The 21,604-nt window shown below is 40.8% G+C and overlaps 2 protein-coding genes across 4 annotated transcripts; both read left to right on the top strand.

Annotated features, from left to right (window-relative positions):
- Positions 1-292: 292 nt before the first annotated feature.
- On the top strand, positions 293-13,770 carry LOC306707086 (deubiquitinase DESI2-like). Its single transcript, XM_079174388.1, has 7 exons — positions 293-457; positions 1,643-1,779; positions 2,139-2,234; positions 10,526-10,598; positions 11,894-11,987; positions 12,076-12,217; positions 12,717-13,770. Exons 1-7 carry the CDS (start codon positions 394-396, stop codon positions 12,954-12,956), a joined length of 846 nt encoding a protein of 281 aa, XP_079030514.1. The 5' UTR covers positions 293-393; the 3' UTR covers positions 12,957-13,770.
- A 2,175-nt stretch (positions 13,771-15,945) lies between these two features.
- On the top strand, positions 15,946-21,577 carry srsf5a (serine and arginine rich splicing factor 5a). 3 transcript variants are annotated; one of them, XM_079174380.1, is made up of 9 exons: positions 15,978-16,071; positions 16,898-16,954; positions 17,145-17,279; positions 17,371-17,441; positions 17,646-17,816; positions 18,390-18,459; positions 19,845-19,918; positions 19,998-20,102; positions 20,345-21,577. In XM_079174380.1, exons 2-9 carry the CDS (start codon positions 16,946-16,948, stop codon positions 20,679-20,681), a joined length of 972 nt encoding a protein of 323 aa, XP_079030506.1. In that variant the 5' UTR covers positions 15,978-16,071; positions 16,898-16,945; the 3' UTR covers positions 20,682-21,577. The 3 variants fall into 3 exon arrangements, with proteins under 3 accessions (XP_079030507.1, XP_079030506.1, XP_079030505.1); XM_079174379.1 differs by having other exon boundaries at positions 18,381-18,459; XM_079174381.1 differs by lacking the exon at positions 16,898-16,954 and having other exon boundaries at positions 15,946-16,071; positions 18,381-18,459.
- The last annotated feature ends 27 nt before the right edge of the window (positions 21,578-21,604 follow it).

The following is a 21,604-nucleotide window of genomic DNA, read 5'->3' as shown; positions in this document are numbered from 1 at the left end:
GTTCAAAAGTCACTCGTGGTTGAATAACACAGATATTTGTTCCAATGTTTCCATTGGGTCAGTTAAGGCCTTTATGACCACATTTTCATTCAATCAACATATTACTAGCAGTTGTCCTTCTTGGAAGCTTGAGCAAAGATTCTCAAAGCATCATTAAATGCCAGCTGAATCTTCTGAATTTGTATTGATCTTTTTTCTGATTCGCCTGCTTGCCTTGTGAGCCAAAGGTCGGCCCTGCAGTTCCGCCTCAGGCCTCCAAGGGGCAGCACAACCACAGACCAGCGACACCGCACCAGAAAGGAAGCAAATCGAAACTCCTCAATGAGTTCAACCTTCAGATAAATAGTTTGTCCGTTCTTCACTGGATACCTGTTTTATAATCGTCGTGGCAACATGAACGGTTCGCTGCACTCCTCGCCCAACGTGGTGGACATAAAACTGAAGCGAGGCTCTTCAGGTAAGAGGAGGACCGCTTTACTTGACGCACAGTTAGCACGTAGCGGTATAACGATGCTAAACTAGGTTAGCCACGTCAAGCTAGTGTGTATCCTGAAGCTAACGGCTAATCAACGGCTAACGTGACTCCTCGGCCTGTCAGATTTCTAACTGACAGTCTCTATTGAAGCCAAACGGAGCTGGACAGTTAGGAAAAGTTTATTTCGCTTATCATGAGAGAGTAATGTGTACTTTACACGTGTTACGTAACCTTGTGTGAACTTTCTAAACACGTACAGCCTTGAGGATGATTCACTGTGTACTTTGCTCCATTAAGATAAATGTGATTGAATCAGCAACTTCTGTCCAGGTATTGCTATTGGTTTATTTGATAAGGGACAGTGCACATTAATACAAACATTGCTGTAAATGCGCCAGAGTTAAAGCCAAGAGGCTATTTTTAATCTGTAGTCCCGAGAGGCAGATGTTACAAGGTAAACCTAAAAACAGAATATAAGTTATGCAATACTGACCCTTTACAAAGCGTGCAGACACAATCAAAGAAGTGAGAATATTAATAGAAGTAGTATCATCATTCAGGAGACTCTTATATTGTCAAGTACTAACAAGACATGCAACACAGAGGCTCTCACATTCAACACACACAAAGCAAATAAAATGAGGGATAACTATGTTAAATAGAAACATGGACTAAAGACAAGATTATGTTGCATTGTTAGACACTAAAAAACATCCATGTCAGAGGCTCAAAACAAAAGCATGCAGAGTATGTTAAATGTATAAGTCTTTCAGACACAGATAAACAACAATAAAAGACATGCAGGTAGATGAGGGTCAACCAGCAATTTCAAGACAGACAGACAGGTGACAGCAGACAGTAGACAGACAGGTGACGACAGAGAGACAGACAGGTGACGACAGACAGACAGACAGGTGACGACAGGTGACAGCAGACAGACAGACAGACAGACAGACAGACAGGTGACGACAGGTGACAGCAGACAGACAGACAGACAGAGGGAAGTTCAGCACGGACAGTACGAGGACAGTACGGTGCTGTTACGTTCTAGTGCTGACAGAGCTGGGTGCTAACTAACCATTTCTTCAATAATTGGACTTGTATCTATTGGATATTACTCACATACATCTGTCTCATACCACACTGTCTGCTGTTGTTGTATTTTAGGTTTGGGGTTTAATATAGTTGGGGGCGTGGACCAGCAGTATGTGATGAACGACAACGGCATATACGTGAGCAAAATCAAAGAAGATGGAGCTGCAGCGTTGGACGGAAGACTCCAAGAGGGGGACAAGATCCTGGCGGTAATACATGTTGTCTTCTTATCCAGGGCTAAGTTTATTGTCTTTTTATACCGCTGGGTAGCTTAATCTATAATAATACATCAACTATTAGTGCACTGTATTCTGTATTCATAATCGAAATCTGCAAAGTAACTAAAGCTAAGCTAGTACCTCAACATTGTACTTGAGTAAATGTACTGACACTAGCAACTATTTTGAGTTCTCGTCGGACAAAACAAACATCATGTTGTCATGACTTTTTTTTAAATGTCATGACTTTGGACATTTTGCCTATTATCTGACATTTTCTATATATGTCAGTCATGTGATTTAGAGTGAAAGTGAATGGAAAAACACATCAACTTTGTTATTGTGTGTAGATCAACGGAGTGAAGCTTGATGATCTGATGCACCGAGCTACAGTGGATCTGTTCAGGACAGCGGGGGAGGACGTGGAGCTCCGCGTTCAGAAGAAGGTGAAGCGTTAAAATGACCTCTTCCTTGTTTTCAAATGTTTGAGTGGGTTGTTGGTTTTTGTATTTATTTTGTAAGCAGTTGGGGATTTTTGTTTGTTGCCTTATTGTCCACCACAATGGAAAATTGTGTTTATCTCACCAAAACATAAAAGCAGCGCAAAAACATGCAAGATATTAAACAAATACAGGAATGAAACGCCATCTAATGAATCTCAGAACAGGAGTAAAGAGACTTTATATTGTCGTGGAGATGGTCTTGTTTCAGGCGAGTTGGCCCACTACCGCTATGAACCACAAGGAGAAGCCTTGAGATGACCGATGTAATGTCAGTGAGCCATGTCCTGCTAAGGATTGGAGGTCTTGTCCGGACAACATTCAGCTCCACTGTAGTTCCTCCTCTACGTCCTGTCGTTCCTCTGACCAGCTTTTCCACCAAATAAATCACCTGATATTTGTTTACAGCTGCCATGCCCTGAGCAAATATATACTCTACCACGTAGACTATAATATCACTAAGACGGAGAAAGAAGAAGTCATGTAGTTGGACCTTTGTTCCTTTGGAGACTTGTATTGGAATCCTGAAGCCATACCAGCGGTTTTAGCCGTTCAAAGTTGTATTGTTTAATTCTAGCTGTCCGTTTTCTAAAGCACAGCATTTGTTTTTTTTTACAGTAGATGGTTTTGTCATGTTTTGGCAGACAGTGGTTCAGTTTTCTCAGGAGAGAGTTGGTAAATTGTCCCAACAGCATGTTCTCAGTGGCAGAAGTGTGGCTGCAGCCAAAAGCCATCTCTCTCATGCTCTCGTTTTCAGTCTTTACACATTTACTCCTGTGACTCTTTGCGTGTACAACCGGGTACAAAACTATGTAGAAATGCCTTTGAGGAAAGCCTTTCCGAAAGTGTGGAATAAAGTTGAACAATAATTGTGTCTCACCTCTCTGTTTGACGGAGGACGTGGTCGGGTGATACTTCATACTTCAGTCTTTACACTATGCTCATAAATAGTGACCTTGTTATGGCAACAAGTTTTGAAATTTGCTTTTATGCTGTGAACGGTCATTACGTAAGCTTTTAATTTGATTCATGGCTTCTCAGAAGATTTATTGAAAGTGAAATATGTCCAACAACCAGAATGTAATGTAAACAAACGTCACTCATTTCTACATAAATGTCACCTCCCGTGTAGCTTTAATGTTTCTTCTTGTTTTCACGTCTGTGTCTTGCAGTGTCCCAATGACGTGAACGGACCTACAGGCTCACAACCCGAGTCCAAATCTTCGGTGTCTTCTCTGGAAATACTGGTCGCTTTAGCCGGAGTTGCAGCCGTCGGTGTATTTATTTACATGCGGCTCCACAGGAAGCACTTTTAACGAAGCCGACGTCTGTTTTAAGATCAAAAACTTTGCTAAAGGCCAAAAAAAAGAAAAGGGGGATGAAACTCTAAACAGTAGACACTATTATTATTATTATTATTATTTTTTTTTTATTATTAGTAGGTGCAGGTGTCACTGATGAGTTTCTCCATGTTCATGTATATAATGTGATTAATGGTAGCTTCTTGACACCCTTCCTATGCAAAAGGATGCTCTCTTACCACAGAGGTTACCTTTTAATGGATTCCTTTGTGGGCGTCGGGAGGAGCATATGGTTGTATATTCCTGCTGCTGGGCTGAGCCCGGGCAGAAACAAACGTACGCAGAATACTATTAAATCCTCGGGTCCAGCCAGACTGGCTCAAGCTTCTGGGTCCATTAGCAAACTGAAAGACGGTGTTGTGTTCAGTCACTCGCAGGCCTCTGTGCACATCTGTCTGAAGAACCCACTGTACTTTCAGTTCCTCCCGTGTTTTTAAAAACAAATGCGACCGGGTTTGATTTTCATTTTGCGCCCCGTTGCACAGAATCATGGGAGGAGTGGCAAAGTTGCTTGTAGTTAACGTGATGAATTGTCTTGAAATTGACTTTCGGAGTGCCTTTTTTCACCGCCGTTCCAAGTAATGGTGGTGTTTGGTTCTTGTTGCTCCTTATGATGAGCAAAATGAAAATCAACCCAATACATTACATTTAAAGGATGTTGCTGGCAATAATCTGTATTTTCTTATTGTCAACAAATACCATTACTAAGCCCCAAAATAACAGTGGAAAACATCATCCGATTTATCCTTAAAAGCAAAATACGCTTGTATAAAGTATCGCCAAGTCGTTTCACTTTGAAGGGTTTATTCTAAGAGTCACACGGTCACTCAGGGTGAACCATTAAATCTATATCTTAAAAACAAATCATTCCTTAGATAAATGTCGTGTGGTGAGCAGCTCCTTTCTGAACACTCAGTCACCGCTGAAGAAGTTTTTGTTGTGTGTCACAGTCATCTTAGACGTTCTTTGTAATTCTGCATTGAGGCCAGTGCTAATAGTCACGTCGCACCTTCTGCTAATGGATTGATGAGATCTGGAGTATAATTTAGTTCATTTGTGTGAAGAATCAACAGCTTTATACTGAAAATCCGTTTCAGCCAGTTCAATGTAAAGGAAAGTTTTCTTTAAAGAAATGAGTTGCTGTCAACAATGTTTTTTGTTTTTTTTGCACTAGACACAATCATGGAACTCCTAACTTCCGTAGAACCAATGAATGAATGAATTGTGTCGCTCGGTGTCTTTATCCACATTTGTCGTCTCTGACTGTGGCTCTTGTTGTCTGTAAATACATTGCATGTTGCTCTGCTGAATGGGATTGTGAATACGTGCAGGACGCCAGACAACGCAGATCAGAGGCACGAATAAATTATGTAAAATATTGTGTGTTTTACATCCAAGCACCTACTGTATTAAAACTCATTTCTATTAAACTGCTTTAGGCTTTTTTATTTCTATTTAGTTGCAGGGAATGCAGAATATTTAATATGAATCTGTAAATACCAGTTTATGATCAATTAGATGACAATTTAGGAAATATAAAGAATACAAATACTCTGAGATATGAAGTTATTAAAAGGTAAAAATAATGAGAATGAATTAAAATTATGAAATAGCCAGCATTATAAATCAGATTTTACCATTTTTATATCAAAATGAGATGCACCAAAAATGATGAGAAAGTGTAGATTATGAACTATTAAATCAAAAAGATAAAATACAAAATATCAGGTTTTAATTATGAAAATAGTCAAAATCTTGAAGTATATGTCAACATGAGATAAAAGTATATCTTGTATATTTTACAATAATTGCAAATATTCTCTTGATATGACATGATTTAATAATCTCATAACTCAAAAATACGAAATTAAATTTTTTTCCCATTGATGGTTGATCCGGCTAAAGCTAAATCTGCAAAGCTAGCAAACGATAGCATAAAACCGGATGTTGTCACTTTACCTTCAAAATAAATGTAGACATAATTGCGACAAAAACGTTTCCTGTGTACAATATATATATTACCATATGCATAAATAATACTGCTTATCAGTATCATAATTTAATGGGGGAAAATAATAAATAAATTGATAATAAATAACTTAACGACTAAAAATAATGGTGGTGTAGATTTATTACTTTTTTTGCTAATTTAATATCACAAAATAAATCTAGAAACCTGTTGTTGCATTAGATATAGTTTTTATATATTTATTTACCTTTTTTACTTTTTACAATTTGAGTGTCAGTCAGTCACAAAAAATACACTTTGACGAACAAAACAAACAGATTTAACGCTATAACCGATTTTTTAAAATGACGTCGTTTCATGTGTCGTAACGTGTCTAACGGTCGGTTTCATCATGGCCCTGGTCGATATAAATTGTCCAGACTTTTTGAAACAATATGTGCTCCTGCACACCCACCAGCAGCAGCTAGCTCCCATCAGCCGGTTGGAGGATGTTGCCTCGGAGGCAGATATGATGTAATCTAAAAGCTTCAGTCCCAACAGGAGGGAGAGAGAGGGCGAAGAGCCAGCCAGAGCCGGAGAACAACCGACACGACACGGATGAATATCTCACCTCCATCTGAGCTGGTTCTGGTAAACGGTTCCGTGTCGCCGGAGAAGTCATGAAGATGATGTTTGAAGAAGAAGAGGAGGCTGGATGCGGACGGGCAGTAGGAGATGCTGCTGCTGGTGAACTTGACTCCCACTTCCACATCAGCCGTAATTAAACCGCCATGGCTCAGGAGTCCTCTCCCGCAGCCGCTCCGACATCCTCCGGGTAAAAAAAAAGAAAAATGTGTGTCCGCTCTCCGCCTCCATCGTCGACATCGGTCCGCCCTAGCTGTCGCCTTTTTCGGCCCGTTGATGACAGGAGGGGCGCCTGCTTCAGACTCCAACACTTGTTATAGGCCCCTTTACGTCCGTAGTGGATCATGTCTATCACCTCTAACGTGACATTTTGAGCTGTTGTGGTTGCTTTTTACTCAAACAGCATCGATTGCCCCCTTACAACGGGTATTTTTGGGCCGCGTCCACTGCTGCACCTCGCTTTGCCCTGCAGGGATCTGAGTTTCATGCATGCCCAACCTCACATGCCATAGTGGCTCTGGGACTACATAAGCTTCACTTCTCCTGTTTTCTTTCGGGACGCTTTTCTCCAGCCTCCATGCAGTAGTTTCCCCCAGAGCAGCTTCCACCACCACCCCTCCAGCAGACAGAAGCCCGTCCGCTGCTGCTGCAGCTGTCCACCGTGTGGCCCTGTGACTTCAGAGGGGTGTGGAGGTCCTGACAACCGTGACACGTGGAGAGGGTGAGGGACGTTTGCCTTTGCAGCTCAGGTTTAAACCATGGCCAATGAACCTGTCATCCTTAACGTGTATGATATGGTAAGAATCCATCTAAACCACTTACTTACTTTTGATTCAGTTTTGTGTGTGTGTTTTTGTGTGTGTCTTGCAGTTTGTAATCTGACACCAGCAGAGATAGTGGAAGCACCACCAGAAATAGCAGGCCCACCACACACCTGTTTCACAAGTGCACTTCATAGCTATTTTAATGTTGGAAAGAGTCCAGTTAGACTCAAATAGCAGATGAAAAACAGGTAGTGTTTTGCCTGCAGCATAAGACTGTTTGTGTAAATCCACAGTTGTGCGTTAATCCTTTTCCAATGCTAACAAATGCTTCTTTAATTCTACTCCCATGGACGTCTAAAGAGTGTTAAATTAAAAGAATTGTCAATAGAACTTGGTGAGCACAGTCACACCCATCTTCAAAGCCTGGGCGGTATGTATAGCTGTCCAGCGTTAATGTTCTTATCTGAGTAAGTAAGAACGTCAAGTGACATTTAAAACATAAACAAATTAGAAAGTAGAGAAGAAACTTCTGTAATTCCTTTGGAACAAGAGCTTCCCTCAACCCTCTGACCTCTGTCACTGTGCCCACGGCTCACATGATGCACACTCATACAAAAGCACACACACACACACTCACACACACTCATATGAACCCACACACACCAGTAAAGGACAAGGGTCTTTATTCAGACGTGTGCCTGGTCTTTTCAGTCAGTACTGCTGAACAGCCTCCTGTGTGAATATTATGCAACATGTTGCTGTAAATCCACAGAAATACTCCAGTTACACCAAAACAGTTGTGATATTGTGGAGTGCATCCATACTGGTAACACTTTACTTCAAATCCACGTATTTAGAATTTTTAAGCAGTACATACCAATTCAATACACGAACACACTATAATAATGTAGTTGCAAGCAGATATACAGAAGTTATAAGTGTTTATTAATGTATTATAACCTCTGTCTGTAATATATAATGAATGATATAGCATAGCTGTAATCATATTTAATGATATATGATGACACACTACTACTTTAAAACGTGTATTAAGCTGTTATGTACTAATATATGTACTAATCATCTACAAGTGGGTCCAACATTGTGTACAAAGCTGGTTATTATGATAAGTACTTCATGTACAAAAGTAGAAGTACTTCTTGTGGTCATTTGAATCGTGTGTGGGCATGGCGGACTCCGCCACTGACAATGAAAACTACTATATAGAGAGGAAACCAATGAGTGTAAATACATTTAATTGGTTATAGAAAAAAATAATAGAGAGCCGACGTGAAGCCGGAACTTCTTGGCTCTGTTTCAGAAGTAAGAAAACTCATTTAAAATCCCATTTACATTTATTATAACTGTAAATACAGCCGTGGAACAGAGACTTTCCCAACAATATGCCGTTTGGCTTGTTTCATGTGTTTGGATAAGGATGGTAGTTTTTTGAAAAACCTGTTTAATATAGTTGTTTATTCAGTATTTATGTTTTTAGCAGCTTTTAACAAACACCATCTCCCCCGGTTTATATGATCACAACTGTGTTATATTAACAAACATTTCCTGTTTACACACCGGCTACACAGATGCTTCAGATGAGGAGTTAAAGTTGTTGACAGATAAACACTGAAAATGTTCTTTTACCATGTATACTACTTATACATGGTAAAAGAGTGGGTGGATGGGGGTTAAGATAGTGTTAAAAGAATAATAACCTGAAGTCAAGTGCTCATCTGTTAGCTTCCCAGACGTGAGTCAGCTTGCTCCATATTTTAAGAGATTGTACAAATCTTAAACAACGACATGACGCATACTGCCAAGAAATGTGATTTTTAAGAATACTCGCACACATAAATGTTTAATCACATGCTCGGACACAAAGCCAGGGGGCGTTCTTTGGTATCTTTAAGTGTCCTCACAGATGTGGACCTCAGTGACAGCTGCTCAGACATTTAATTCCAGTGTTGCTCTGCTGTGCCGGGACTTAGCAGGTCATGCAGAGGGTCTGTTGAAGAGGGAGGAAGTGATCGTGAGGCCGGTGCCAGTCAGAGCCGGCCTTAAATACTTTTACCCGAGAATCAAACGCGAAGAAGGCGGCAAGAGTGAATCACGCGAGCAGAAGTGGTTGTGATGAATCGATCGTCTTCATTGTGAAGTCAATGTGTGACTGATGCGTGTAGTGGTGGATGCTGCATGCGCATATAGGCAGGATGTTGTAGGGGGAGACTGCGTGGATCGTTGCAGCAATTTGTTGGCATGCAACAAGAGAGATGAGGCGCATCAGTGTCTTCAATGGACTCCGAAGCACATTCAGTGAGAGACTCAGGATGCCTCAATGTTCTACTGAACGACTGAGAAGGTCTTTCGTTCCAGCAGCTGTCCGATTTTTTTAATGAACACCTTTAGAGGTTTTTATCTTTCTGATATCAATCATGTTTTATATGGCATTTTCTGGTGTTATTTATTCTTTGTAATGTGTCTTTGTCTTTTGCGTACTGTGGACTGTGTCGCCTGTATGAGTTTTTGGGTGGCAAATGAGTTTCCCCACTGGGGATTAATAAAGTTTTTCTAATCTAATCTAATCTAATCATCAGAGAAGTGTGATTTATGTATCGGCAACATTTGTGACTGCTCCACTAGTGTTGCCAGGACTCTCTTGTTTATGTACTGAGGCGAAAGTGAAGTCATGTCATTTGATAGTCAGCTCGTCATAATCTCATTTCACTTGTCTTTGTGCATTGTTTCCCTCCAGGAAGCTGAGATTAGTTTTCCATGGTGTGAAAACAAAAAGCAACCGCTAGAGAGCTAAATCGGGTAGGAGTCACTGTAGGAATACGACTCTGTTGACACAAAGTAAAGAGGTGGATATGCTTTTATTGCATCCCTTTGAGCTCGGAAATGTGCTCCATTATTAATATGGGACAGCTGGGGCAGTGTGCAGAGCTCTTAGCGTGTTTCCTCAGGGATGTCTAGTGTCAGTGGGCGTTGGGGGTTTGAGGAGCTGTGGTACTACCATAAATTATGTGTCGATTGTCTGCAGTGAAGGGCGACACGGTGGCTCATAGATCACTCATGTATGAATTTTCCTCCAGTAAGCTAAGGACTTGCAGGTCGAACAGATCAGAGACGATTGATTGTTTATCTGCCCTTTTGATGGATTAGTCCTGGGTGTTTCCCTTGTTTTTCTGCCCAGTGCATGCTGGGACGCCACTGCTGTTAAAATCCTGAGAAGGAATAAACTGATAAGAGGAAAACGAATGATTGAATATTTGCTTAAATATGCAGGTTATCAAAAGTTTTTATTTATTTGACTTTTATTTCAGCAGGAAAGCCTCATCGTTCTGGTGAAATGAAAAACAATGTGTTACAAATAACACATCACAAAGGATTGTTAGATACATTACATTTATTTGGCATCTTTGTCTGTTTGTTGTTTAATTCCTGATAAAACACAAATACCTCTTGATATTGATCCTCTTCTTAATGCTCTCTTCTTCTCCCTCTCTTTCTCTGCAGTACTGGATAAATGAATACACTTCCAATCTGGGTATTGGAGTCTTCCACTCAGGCATTGAGATATATGGCAGAGGTGAGACCTTTTCTTTTGTTTCCTTTATGTCTGTGAAATCCCATCACAGCGCAGCGGGCCGCACTCGGACCTGATTGTGAGGTTTGTACGAGGCGGTCTTCACAGACGCCAATGAAGTCTGGTTTTAAAAATGGAATATGGAACCGTGTTCCTAATCACATGACCTCAATTTTCTGGCTCACTCTGTACTGTGTGTGTGTGTGTTTGTGTGTGTGTGGTATGAAGAATGAGAGGCAGAAACCAGCGTGAAACTAGATCTACTATTATGCCCTTGCAACCAGAAATATTGTCTCTGTGAAATATGAGAGTGAAAAAACATTCCTTACTCGGGCCAGAAATCACTTCTCACGGTGTAATTTTAGCATGTGATTTTGTATTTCTGATGACTGCGTGGATTTAATCATATTAAATGAATATACGATCACTGTCAGGTACAAGACTCTGACTGCAGATGTTTTGAGAGCTAAAAGCAACAAGGACATACAGGTGGCACTGTTTTTTTAGAAAGATTTATGTTTTAAATGTAGATTTTATCAAAAGACTTTAGTACCAAGCATCTTTGTGTTTCTTCAGTGGAGTTTTTTAAGGAATTTATACATGAGTTTGCTGTAACTTCATAACTCATAGACAGTGATGGGATGTAACTAAATACATTTACTCAACAACTGTTATTAAAAGCAACATTTTCTGCTATTTTAATCATTTTACACTCTACAGTCCAATGTCAAATATTGTACCTTTTTACTCCACAACGTGTATTTGACAGCTTTAGTTACTTGTTAGCTCTCAAATGAACCTCAAATGTTTTTGAGTTTCCCTCTGAATTGTAATGAAGAAGACATGAAAAGTAGATTTACCTCAAGTTTGTACTTAAGTACAACACTTGCCTAAATGTACTTAGTTACTTTCCAACAGTAATATCTTAATACATCTAAGTAGAATATATACTTTAACATATTATTGATAAAATGACTGTGTCAGCCTGGTTTATTTGTTGATTTCCCATATGGCTGAAGCATCACTATGTGTTTGTTGTCAAAATGTATCAATTCAAATTTAATTCAGTATATACGTAGCTAACAATGTGAGGATCTCTATTCAATATGCTGTGGCCACCGAGTGCGTCACTGTTTTCTGGTGTACTGCTGTAAATACAGAGCAGGTCTGTAACCAGCCCGGCCTAATGATGTAAACACAGTGTGTCAGTGATTAGTTGCTCGTTTCTTTGTAATCACAGTTGTTTGGTGCTTCGGTTTCAGGGAGTTAATTTGTATTTTGCGTCTTTGTCCACACAGAATTTGCATACGGGGGTCATCCGTACCCTTTCAGTGGCATCTTTGAGATCACTCCGGGGAACGCCGCTGAACTGGGAGAGACATTCAAATTCAAGTGAGTCGTGCTTAATTTTAGCATATAGTGCTCTGAGAGGTTGTTAATGTTAATGTACGCTGATTGGTCAGTTTCTGCTTTCAAACAGGGAGGCCATCGCTTTGGGCACCACCGACTTCACAGAGGAGGACATTGATAAAATCATGGAGGAGCTGGGTAGAGAGTTCAAAGGCAACGCCTACCATCTAATGCACAAAAACTGTAACCACTTCTCCTCCTCGCTGTCTGAGGTCAGTCTGAAACTCTTCCTACATGTACGTATTGTACAGAAACCATAAGATACAGAACACTTCTGATATAGCTATACATGAGTTAGACATACATATCCTATTGCATGAAAGTTTGTTCAGAGACTTAAAGAGAGAAAACAGTTGTATGTCTTCTATGGCTCTGAAGGGAGCTTTCTCAAGTATGGAAAAATGACTCTTGGTGTCACATCCTAATCTAATTGTCATTAATTAGATTAGGATGTGACACCAAGAGTCACATTGTAAACATTTTGCCTGAAACGAAAGAATGACCCTTCGGAGTTATGGGAAATGTAGGATCAAGAGTTTTAGGGGCTTGACCGACAGTAGAGTCTCAACTTTATTGAAGTTGGCCCTTTATTATGAAGAAAACAATGTATCCTTTCCCTGTATACATACATATAAAAGTATATTTTAAATGTCTCGCACTTTTATGGAAATACAATAAAGACAATATGTCTGTATTCCGACTTTTTTTCAGTTGCTGTGTGGGCATGAAATCCCCCGCTGGGTCAACAGACTGGCGTACTTCAGCTCCTGCATCCCCTTCCTGCAGAGCTGCCTACCCAAGGAGTGGTTAACCCCGGCCGCCCTGCAGAGCCACATCAGCCTCGGCCTCCACAAAGAGGAGCATAACGAGTCGAGCGACGAGGACCCTTCGTCCCCGTCCGGAGCCGCCGCCACCGGCTCCTCCCGCGGCTGTCGCCACACGAGGGTGTGAACTGCTCGACATACGCTGAACTCTGGACACTCCCCCCCCCCATGTCACCTCTGCTCGTGACCGTGGCATAAGTAGGCTTGAACAACCAGCTGACCTCATACTGTTTGTCCTCTGAGAAAAGAAGAAGTCCACTCTTCATGACAGACGTCAGTCCTGCAGAGACCCTGTCTGTCCTGCAGACGACAGGATGACAAACTTTGACTTGAGCCCTGAAGCGTGGCTCAGACTCCACCACAACCACTTGTAGATCTGAAGTTTGTAGTACATTATTATTGGTCTTTTCCATGAACTTTTAAACCTTTGTCAGCCTTGTTCCCTGCCTTCAGAGCTGCTTTTGTAGAATAAGTATATAGACACCTGAGGCTACTTATAGTGGCATTACCAGAACACTGCTTATTAGCTCAATTTCAACAAGTTCTCGTTCAATAACCTCTATGTGGCCTTTCATTGTGTGGAACCTAAGTAGTTACCTATGGCCATTTTAGAGGGTTTAAAGAGGATTTGATTGTTTCTCGAGTTCAGTCCGAAGTCGTAAAAATGTTGCATGTTGAAAGACTGGGACGAAACGTCCAACTAAACTGAGACGCCACACTTCTGATCATATCATCAAGTATTTCTTCTCCTTTTCCTTTTGTAAAACGAATGATGCAACCTGGGGCTTGTTTAAATCAATAAACCGGCAGTGAGCTGCCAGTGTAACCAGTTGATAGACAGTTGTAAACAATCAAGGGCAAATACTGTTCAATTTAAATAGTCGCTGTTTATACAGCCTCGCTCGGGCGGCCCAATCACTATCTGTGAACATCTCAGAGACACAAACACAAAGAAACTCAAGCTGCTACACCGACAACTATTGACTTTGTGATCCAGTACAATTTTTGTCTACGCTTTTATATCCAAATAGTCTTTATATTACAACAATGCGATACTTCAAGGCAAGGAAATGTATATTTATGCCCAGAGAATGTTCCTCTGTGATACTGGTCTTATCGCCTTTTTCACCATTAAACCAATGAAGATTAAGCAGCCATGGAAAAGAGAAGAAGAAAATCAGTATTCTCCTTTAAGTTACAGAAGTACTTAAATAAGTAGGTTATACATTTCGGGAAATATACTTATTCGCTTTCTTGCCGAGAGTTAGATGAGAAGATAAATACCATTTTCATGTGGGGATTGTAAAAATGATTTAGCAGCCAGAAGCGGGTTAGCTTAGCTTAGCATAAAGACTTGAAGCAGGGGGAAACAGCTAGCCTGACCCTGTCCAAAGATAGCAAAATCCACCCACCAGCAGACTGAAAACTCCCCACTGAACACATCAAATCTTGTTTGTTTAACCCTAACAAAAAAAAAGAAGTTTAAAAACGACAATTCGACAGATGTATGTTTTGTTTTTTGCCACGCTAGCTGTTTCCAGTCTCTATGCTAGGCTAAGCTAACTGAATGCTAGATGAAGCTTATCAAACTTATTATCTAACGCAGCAAAAAAGTAAGTGTATTTCCCAAAATATCAAACTATGACCACTTTATGTTTGATTTATTTCAACTGTGAACTGAACTATGACATGTTTACAGACACAAAGCATTTTAATTGTAATAAACAAACCTTTTAAGAAGTTGCTCATACTTCTGAGGTTTGTTGCAGGGAAAAGAGCAGACACTCATAAAGGGAAAATATGATGTCATGAAGTTATTTGTGTTAATCATACATGCAAGTAAACCCCCCACTCACACAAAGACCCCTGATATTGATGATGGCAAATGTCGGCTCCTGGTATTCTACTCATTTAAATTCATGTTACTTGCTTTTTTTTAAATGCAAAAGCTCAGTGAAGCAGGCCACATGTGATTTTAGTCTTGTCCCATCCCTCCTGCTGTAGTGTTTTCTTGGACAGCTACCCTTTCTCAGGAAGGAAATCACATGACTCGTAACAGTGGCGGTCATCTCATTCCTGCTGACCTTGTTAAAATGGGGTTGAAAGTGCAAATTGGACTTCCTCTTCATGTTCTTAAAATAAGCTATATTCCTATTTATTTTTGATGTAGTATGCATTTCACCAAATGTATTGCGTTCAGACCTCTTCAGTACATTTTGAGTCGACAGGAGCTGTGCAGGGATCAGTTATCCATGCTCAGAAGTCTTTTGCACTTTCTATAAAGCAGACCAGACAGGAATGTTTTCATTATGTATCAACCGTAACCCTGTATTTCCCTTTTCCTAACCCAGGACAATTTCAAGAATGATACTATAGTACTAGAATAAAGAGACAGAATAACAAAGACATGTTTGGGTTCTTCTGTTGCAGCCTATGGTTGGGCAATTTGAGGATGTAAACTGTGATTATATGATTTATTTTAGGTTCTTTGATTTACCAGGTGTTTAACTTTTAAAGAACAGACATTTTAGTTTGTAGATAAACTATATCTAGATTCCAGATCTCAAAATAGAACTAGACAGATATATCAACTGGGCCAATAAATCAGCAAATATCAGCTAATGTCATTGTATATGTTGGCCAATAACTAACAATAACTTGCAGTAGAGAAATGTTAAAGATTAGTAGATTCAAAGTATTTTTGTCAATCAAAGAGCACTGGCGAGTTTATTCTTCAGCTGTAAAATGTCTTGCTTGGTACATATCTCATTCACTAGTGTTTAAAAACAGAATGTAGTCTTAAAAAGTGATTTAGTAAATGAAAAAGTAATAGTTTAATATTTAGAAAATAATATAATGCTGAGATCAAAGAGGGAATTGGGTTAACAAAGCAGAAAGCATTACTATGAAAAGAAAGAAAAGAAATATATATATAAATATATATATATATATATATATATAAATATATAGTATTTATTTACATTTAGTTGTCGTATTAGAGAGGGTATCCTTAGTCCACACTCCAGATTAGTGGGAGACGGTAATGCACCCAAAATCTCTTTGCCAACCGCCATAAAAAGCAAAAGAAGAAGAAGAAGCAGCAGCATTTCCGGTCCCCTGGTCTGGCATTGGACTCACTCGCCATTTTGATTTAGTCGAGCAGGGCTGAGACCACACGGTACAAAGTTGCAGCTTTATCATCGACGCAAACATCGAATCCGGCGACGCTTTGAGTTAAACAGGTGAGATTGTGATATACTTGGTGTTAAATAATTGCATTAATTGTACGGTGGTTTTTTAAATAGCTAACTGGTGTTTTCTGAACAGAGAATTATGTCTTTGTAGCTAACTTAACGGTAGCTAGCTCGCCTAAGCTAACAGTAGTCGACCTCGAGGCAGCTAACAATCCATAAGCAAGAAGCGAATTTATTTTTAAGCTAGCTAAAGATAGCCTTTGTCCTAATATTGGACCGCTAAATGATGTGTTTTGGGCATTTTTACTTCTCACATTTCACCATATCAACGACACATTGATGCAATTAAAGCATTTTAGCTGTTAGCTTAGCAACGGTTTCACGGTGTGTTCTCGTAGTTAAGGTTAGCACGCTGTAGCTAGGCCCAATTGATTATTACCACCGAGATAACAAAGCTAGGTGGCTAACGTTAGATATTTAAAAAAATAGCACGTTATAAACTAAGTTAACGTTAATGTATTGTAACACATTTCACCTCAAATTACAGTACTTTTTAGTATAACTATGTGTTGAATAATGCCTCTCTGAAATAGTCTTAACTTTAATATTATAACCTGTATAAGTAGTATTTGTTAGCACATGATATAGGCAGGAACATTGATGTTTAAAAGTTTTGTACGATACATTTCGTGTTATTTGATGAAAAACAACTGTTGTAAATGAATGTAAACAACTAATTACTGTGAAACTGGTTGGACCAGATCATGTGTCTTTGATCTTGATCAGGTGGGCTCGGGTTCACCTGAGTCGTTTTCATTCCAGACCTGGGTTAATGTGACACGACCGTGGTTTATTTCTTTTTTTTTTTTAAAAGGTCTGAAGAACCACAGTTCAGCGAGTGTTGGTGACTATATCCTTCTAGATGCAAAACGTAATGCTCAACTTCAAAACTCTTGTCTGTATTCTAATCAGTAAATACTGATTAAGCTTGGAACTTGCTCTGTTAAATGTCTATAATTAACCTTTGGTTGATGAACTCAACATACTGAGCTACAAAAATTGTGCAATTTTCCCCCTGGCCTGGTTTAATGATTAACATGTCTTGCGTTTTCCCATCTCAGCAGGATACCATGAGCGGCTGTCGTGTCTTCATCGGCCGCTTGAGCCCGCACGCCAGGGAGAGGGACGTGGAGAAGTTTTTCAAGGGATACGGACGGATTCGGGAAATCAACTTGAAGAATGGATTTGGCTTCGTGGTGAGTGTGACTGACCAGTGACAACAAAATAAACGCTCCAATCCTGTTTTTTGTGTTTTAGAGAATCACCGTTGATCATATCTCTTATCAGGAATTTGATGACCACAGAGATGCAGATGATGCCGTGTACGAGTTGAACGGCAAAGAGTTGTGCAGTGAAAGGTAAGAACCAGATCTGGTAAAAAGGTTTTTACCAAGTGCCTTGATGGTGATATCATATAATATTTATTTATTCTAAGTCAGCCCACACAGAATTGTAAATAGCTTCATATCTATCATGGACTTGCTTCATAGACGTATTAGAAACATTTAGTTTGTTATTAATCCATCTGTATTATCCTAAGAATTTCTCCCTCTTCTTTTCAGGGTCACTATTGAGCACGCTCGCTCCAGAAGAGGAAGAGGTGGCGGCCCCGGGGGAATGGGAGGGCGTTTCGGTGGTGGAGGTGGCGGGGGTGGTGGTGGTGGTGGAGGTGGCGGAGGAAGCAGCAGTGGCGGCGGCGGTGGCTATCGTCCATCTCGCAGCAGTGGATCCAGGTAACTTCCTGAAACCATTACTTATCCATTACTTGTGTTTCAGTCAAACTGGAAAATATTTTACAGTAAAACTAGTATTAGATGTTTCTTATCCCGTTATTGTTCCCTAGTGAATATGGTCACATGTTCAGTTGTTAATCTTGTGTCTGATTAGAGAACTATCATGAGAAAACATCCAGACAGCCAAAATTAAGTAGCAGTCTTGTGTTGGCCAACTAAGTAAACTATGACAAAACGATGAAATGTCCTAAAAGACCATCTTTCCTCCTCATATTAAAAGATCATTCAGTTCTACTTTGTTTCTGAATAGTCATCATACAGCTTTCATTCCATCTGGTTGTGCCAAAGTCAAATAAAGCCTGGTGAAGTGTGATGTAAGTCTTCTGAGCAGGTTTAACTAAGATCAGGTGTTTAATGTGAACCTGTTTCACCTCTTGATCAAACTCAAATATTGACACAGCTCCTTAGACAAAGTGAACATGAAGCAAAACAAGTGAGGACACATTGGTCCCCTGTCTGAACCGAAAATGTTGTATTAACGCCTTTTCTTTTTGGTTTGCGTTGACTGGACAGGTATGGCCCCCCTGTGCGGACAGATCACAGACTCATTGTGGAGAACCTCTCTTCACGAATCAGCTGGCAGGTAAGCGATAACTAAACTTTCTTATTTAAGTTATAACGCAAGATAAAAAAGAAATGTAGATATCACCTTATAAGGACATGTTTTTTTATTTTTTATTGGAGCAGCATTCATTTGATCAGGCCGGGTCAATTTTTCTCTAGTCAGATTACTTAAAAACAACTCATTAGGTAAACGGCCAAATACAATAGAAAGCCCCCCAGTGTTTTAGTTTGTTTATTTTCCCCCCCAATTTTTTTTTCAGACAAAGGCACATAAGTGCTGCTGATACACATTCTGACCAAAAACATTTAATAGTTTTTTTTAACAGCTGCTCTGATATGGTTTCCTTTATATCAGAGGTGAATGCACACCCTCCATGGAGGTGTCAGAAGTGTGTAGCGCCCTCTCCTGGTTGTTTTTCTGAATAGTGTCCATTTGGTGCCTCTCCTTACACGCAGTTGCCGCCGGTCTAAAGTCTTGGCTGGGCCCCGTAGCGGGTGAAAGTGGTCTAGCGCAGGATACGGTAGCCTTAGGAGGTCCGTAGCCGCAGTCTGGAGGTTCTGTGGGCTGGCACCCCCGACTGCTGTAACCCCCCTCAAATCCACGGTCCCTACACTCTCCCGTTTGGGTCTTTTTCTGTTGCTGATGGAGCTGGGGGCGGTGTTGAATCGGGCGCACACCCCTCCCCCTACTTGCTCTCTGGTGGTTCCTTACTTGTGGAGGCCGGATGCTGGTCAAGGCCGAGGTCGTTTCTCAAGGGCTTAACACTGCATTGGTTCCCATTTGCTATTTGGACAAGTGGCTCTATGATAATATCTTCCTGGGTATGGAGCGGTAAGTAGCATAAAACTCATGTGATTGGGTTTGTTCAGGGTCGGGTGGTAAAGGGGTGTAGAGTTAGTCTCAAAAGGGAAGGAGGCAGTTTTACTATGTAAACACTTTAAGATGAACAAATTACCCAGAGTACTATTGTCATCCGACCACCAAGTAAATACACAGGTTCATCTCACATACTCAGACACAAAACCCAGTATTGTATGCAAAAAATGCATCAAGTTTAATACATAAAAATCCTAGCTGTTGTAACCTGTCAGGCGTTCCACTATGGAGTTGACTTTGTTTGCAGATGTAACTTCATGGAGCCAATTAATGGGGCTTTAAAACTGTTTGAGTAAAGGCAACACTTGTCCACACAAAACACTTCCAGTGGCTCTTTTGTTTACATGCCCTCCACTGAAATTTGAGCTTATCACAGAGTGACAAAAGTCAGCATTAGGTAACCCAAGTTTCAGTGTGTGCTGGTTTTTTGCTGCCTGCTCATTTCTCTCCCTCCAGGTCTGAAAAGGCTTTCACGGCATCTCATGTGTGGTTCTTTGTCACTAATCTGGCATTATGCTTTGAAACAGGACCTGAAAGACCTGATGAGAAAAGCAGGTGAAGTTACCTTTGTGGACGCACACAGGCCCAACAAAAATGAAGGGTGAGTTGCTTCTCTATTAAACTGTTTAAATGGTCGTCGTCCTCGGGGTTTGTCTCTGACGATTGTTTCTGTTGTGCAGAGTGGTTGAGTTTGCATCCCGCAGTGACTTGAAGAACGCCATCTCCAAGCTCGATGGCTCAGAGCTGAATGGACGCAAGCTTAAGATCTTTGAGGACAGCAGGAGGTGAGTTGATTTTTACACATTTTCTTGAAGACTCGTGTGTGCTACATATTTTTATCGTGTCGAAACCTAAAATTAGTGAACTAGACAATTCCTCACATGTCAACATCTTGAGGGGCTGATACAAGAATAGATCAATATGTTGGGAATATTTTAACGATATCTTTTTGGCAGTTATAGAGATCTGTCAATACCAGACACACGTCCACAGGATGCATTTTAAAATGACTTCTCTTTTCCAACAGCCACAGCAAGAGCCGCTCCCGCTCCCGCAGCTACTCGCGCTCAAAGAGTCGTTCCAGGAGCCGCAACCGCTCCAGGAGCCGCTCCAGGTCGATGAGTCGCACCCCAGAGAAGAAGGCGTCCGGAGGGGGCAGGGCGTCGGGCAGATCCCCTTCCAGGTCCAAATCTCGCTCCAAGTCTCGCTCCAAGTCCCGGTCTAAGTCCCGCTCCAGGTCCCGCTCCCCCCGTTCACCCGTTCCTGCTCAGAACAAGCAGTCCCGCTCCAGGTCCCGCTCCCCCCGTTCACGCTCTCGTTCCCGTTCACGCTCCCGCTCCGCCTCTGCAGACAGCAAGCACTGAGACCGGTGCACCCGTCGGCCGTAAAATAGACTGATAGTTGCTCACCACAGGCCTGTATGGTGGCATGTGATTTATTGTTTCCTTTTAATAAAGGGGAGGAAATCCCCATTTACATGGCTTCTTTTGAAATGCCATCTTCAGTCATTATTGTGCCCTCATGACTTTTAGTTTTTTTTTTTTTTTTTTCTTCTAGTTTCGATGAGTTTCCTGGATGGCGGGGAAATGTTTGTGTTCCTATTCATTTTTTTTTGCCCCCTCATAAACCCCCTTTATATTTTGCAGAGTGACTTTTTGATCAGTGATGATGCTGTCCTAGCTGTCTGCCATGTTCTGATTCCATCCACTCCCCTGTGCTCTGCGGATGTTCACAGCGGTTAATGGTTAGGTGGGAATGGTATTCGTTCCCCAACGTGTCGATAGGTATGTTTGTTGTGTGCAACGCTAGCGCCTGGCATTGCCGTGAAAACTGTGATTCTGCTTCTGATGATCTACACGTGTTGCATTCACTGCCCTGCTATGTGAACCAGAATAATGGAAGCATCTCAGTTTGTGGTTTACTTCAGCTTTCTTGTGTAATGATGTTGGAATCTGGCATTAATTGTGTTCAGTTCTGCTGTATCAGGACCTCGTTGTGATTCATCATCTTTGCTTTTTATTAACTTTAACTGCAGCCTCGGTCTGAAGCGTGTTGTGGGTCTGAACACAGCGGGAAGAAATGTCTCTAAATAACTTTATTAATTTGATACTAATAAAACTCTCACTGCATATTGTCATTTAATTTTTTTAGTAATGTTCAGAAAGAACAGTGATGTTTTTTTTAATGTTTTGTGAATGTAGTTCGAGTGACTCGCATATTAAAGTTTTTGCAGTTCAATCGAATAAAGTTTTCACAAACTGTTAAATCTGTGAGCCGATGTTGATTC

Source organism: Pholis gunnellus, assembly GCF_910591455.1.
Source record: "Pholis gunnellus genome assembly, chromosome: 15".
Classification (NCBI taxonomy): domain Eukaryota; kingdom Metazoa; phylum Chordata; class Actinopteri; order Perciformes; family Pholidae; genus Pholis; species Pholis gunnellus.
Note: the sequence above shows the minus strand (reverse complement) of the source record. Positions and strands in the feature narration are given on the sequence as shown.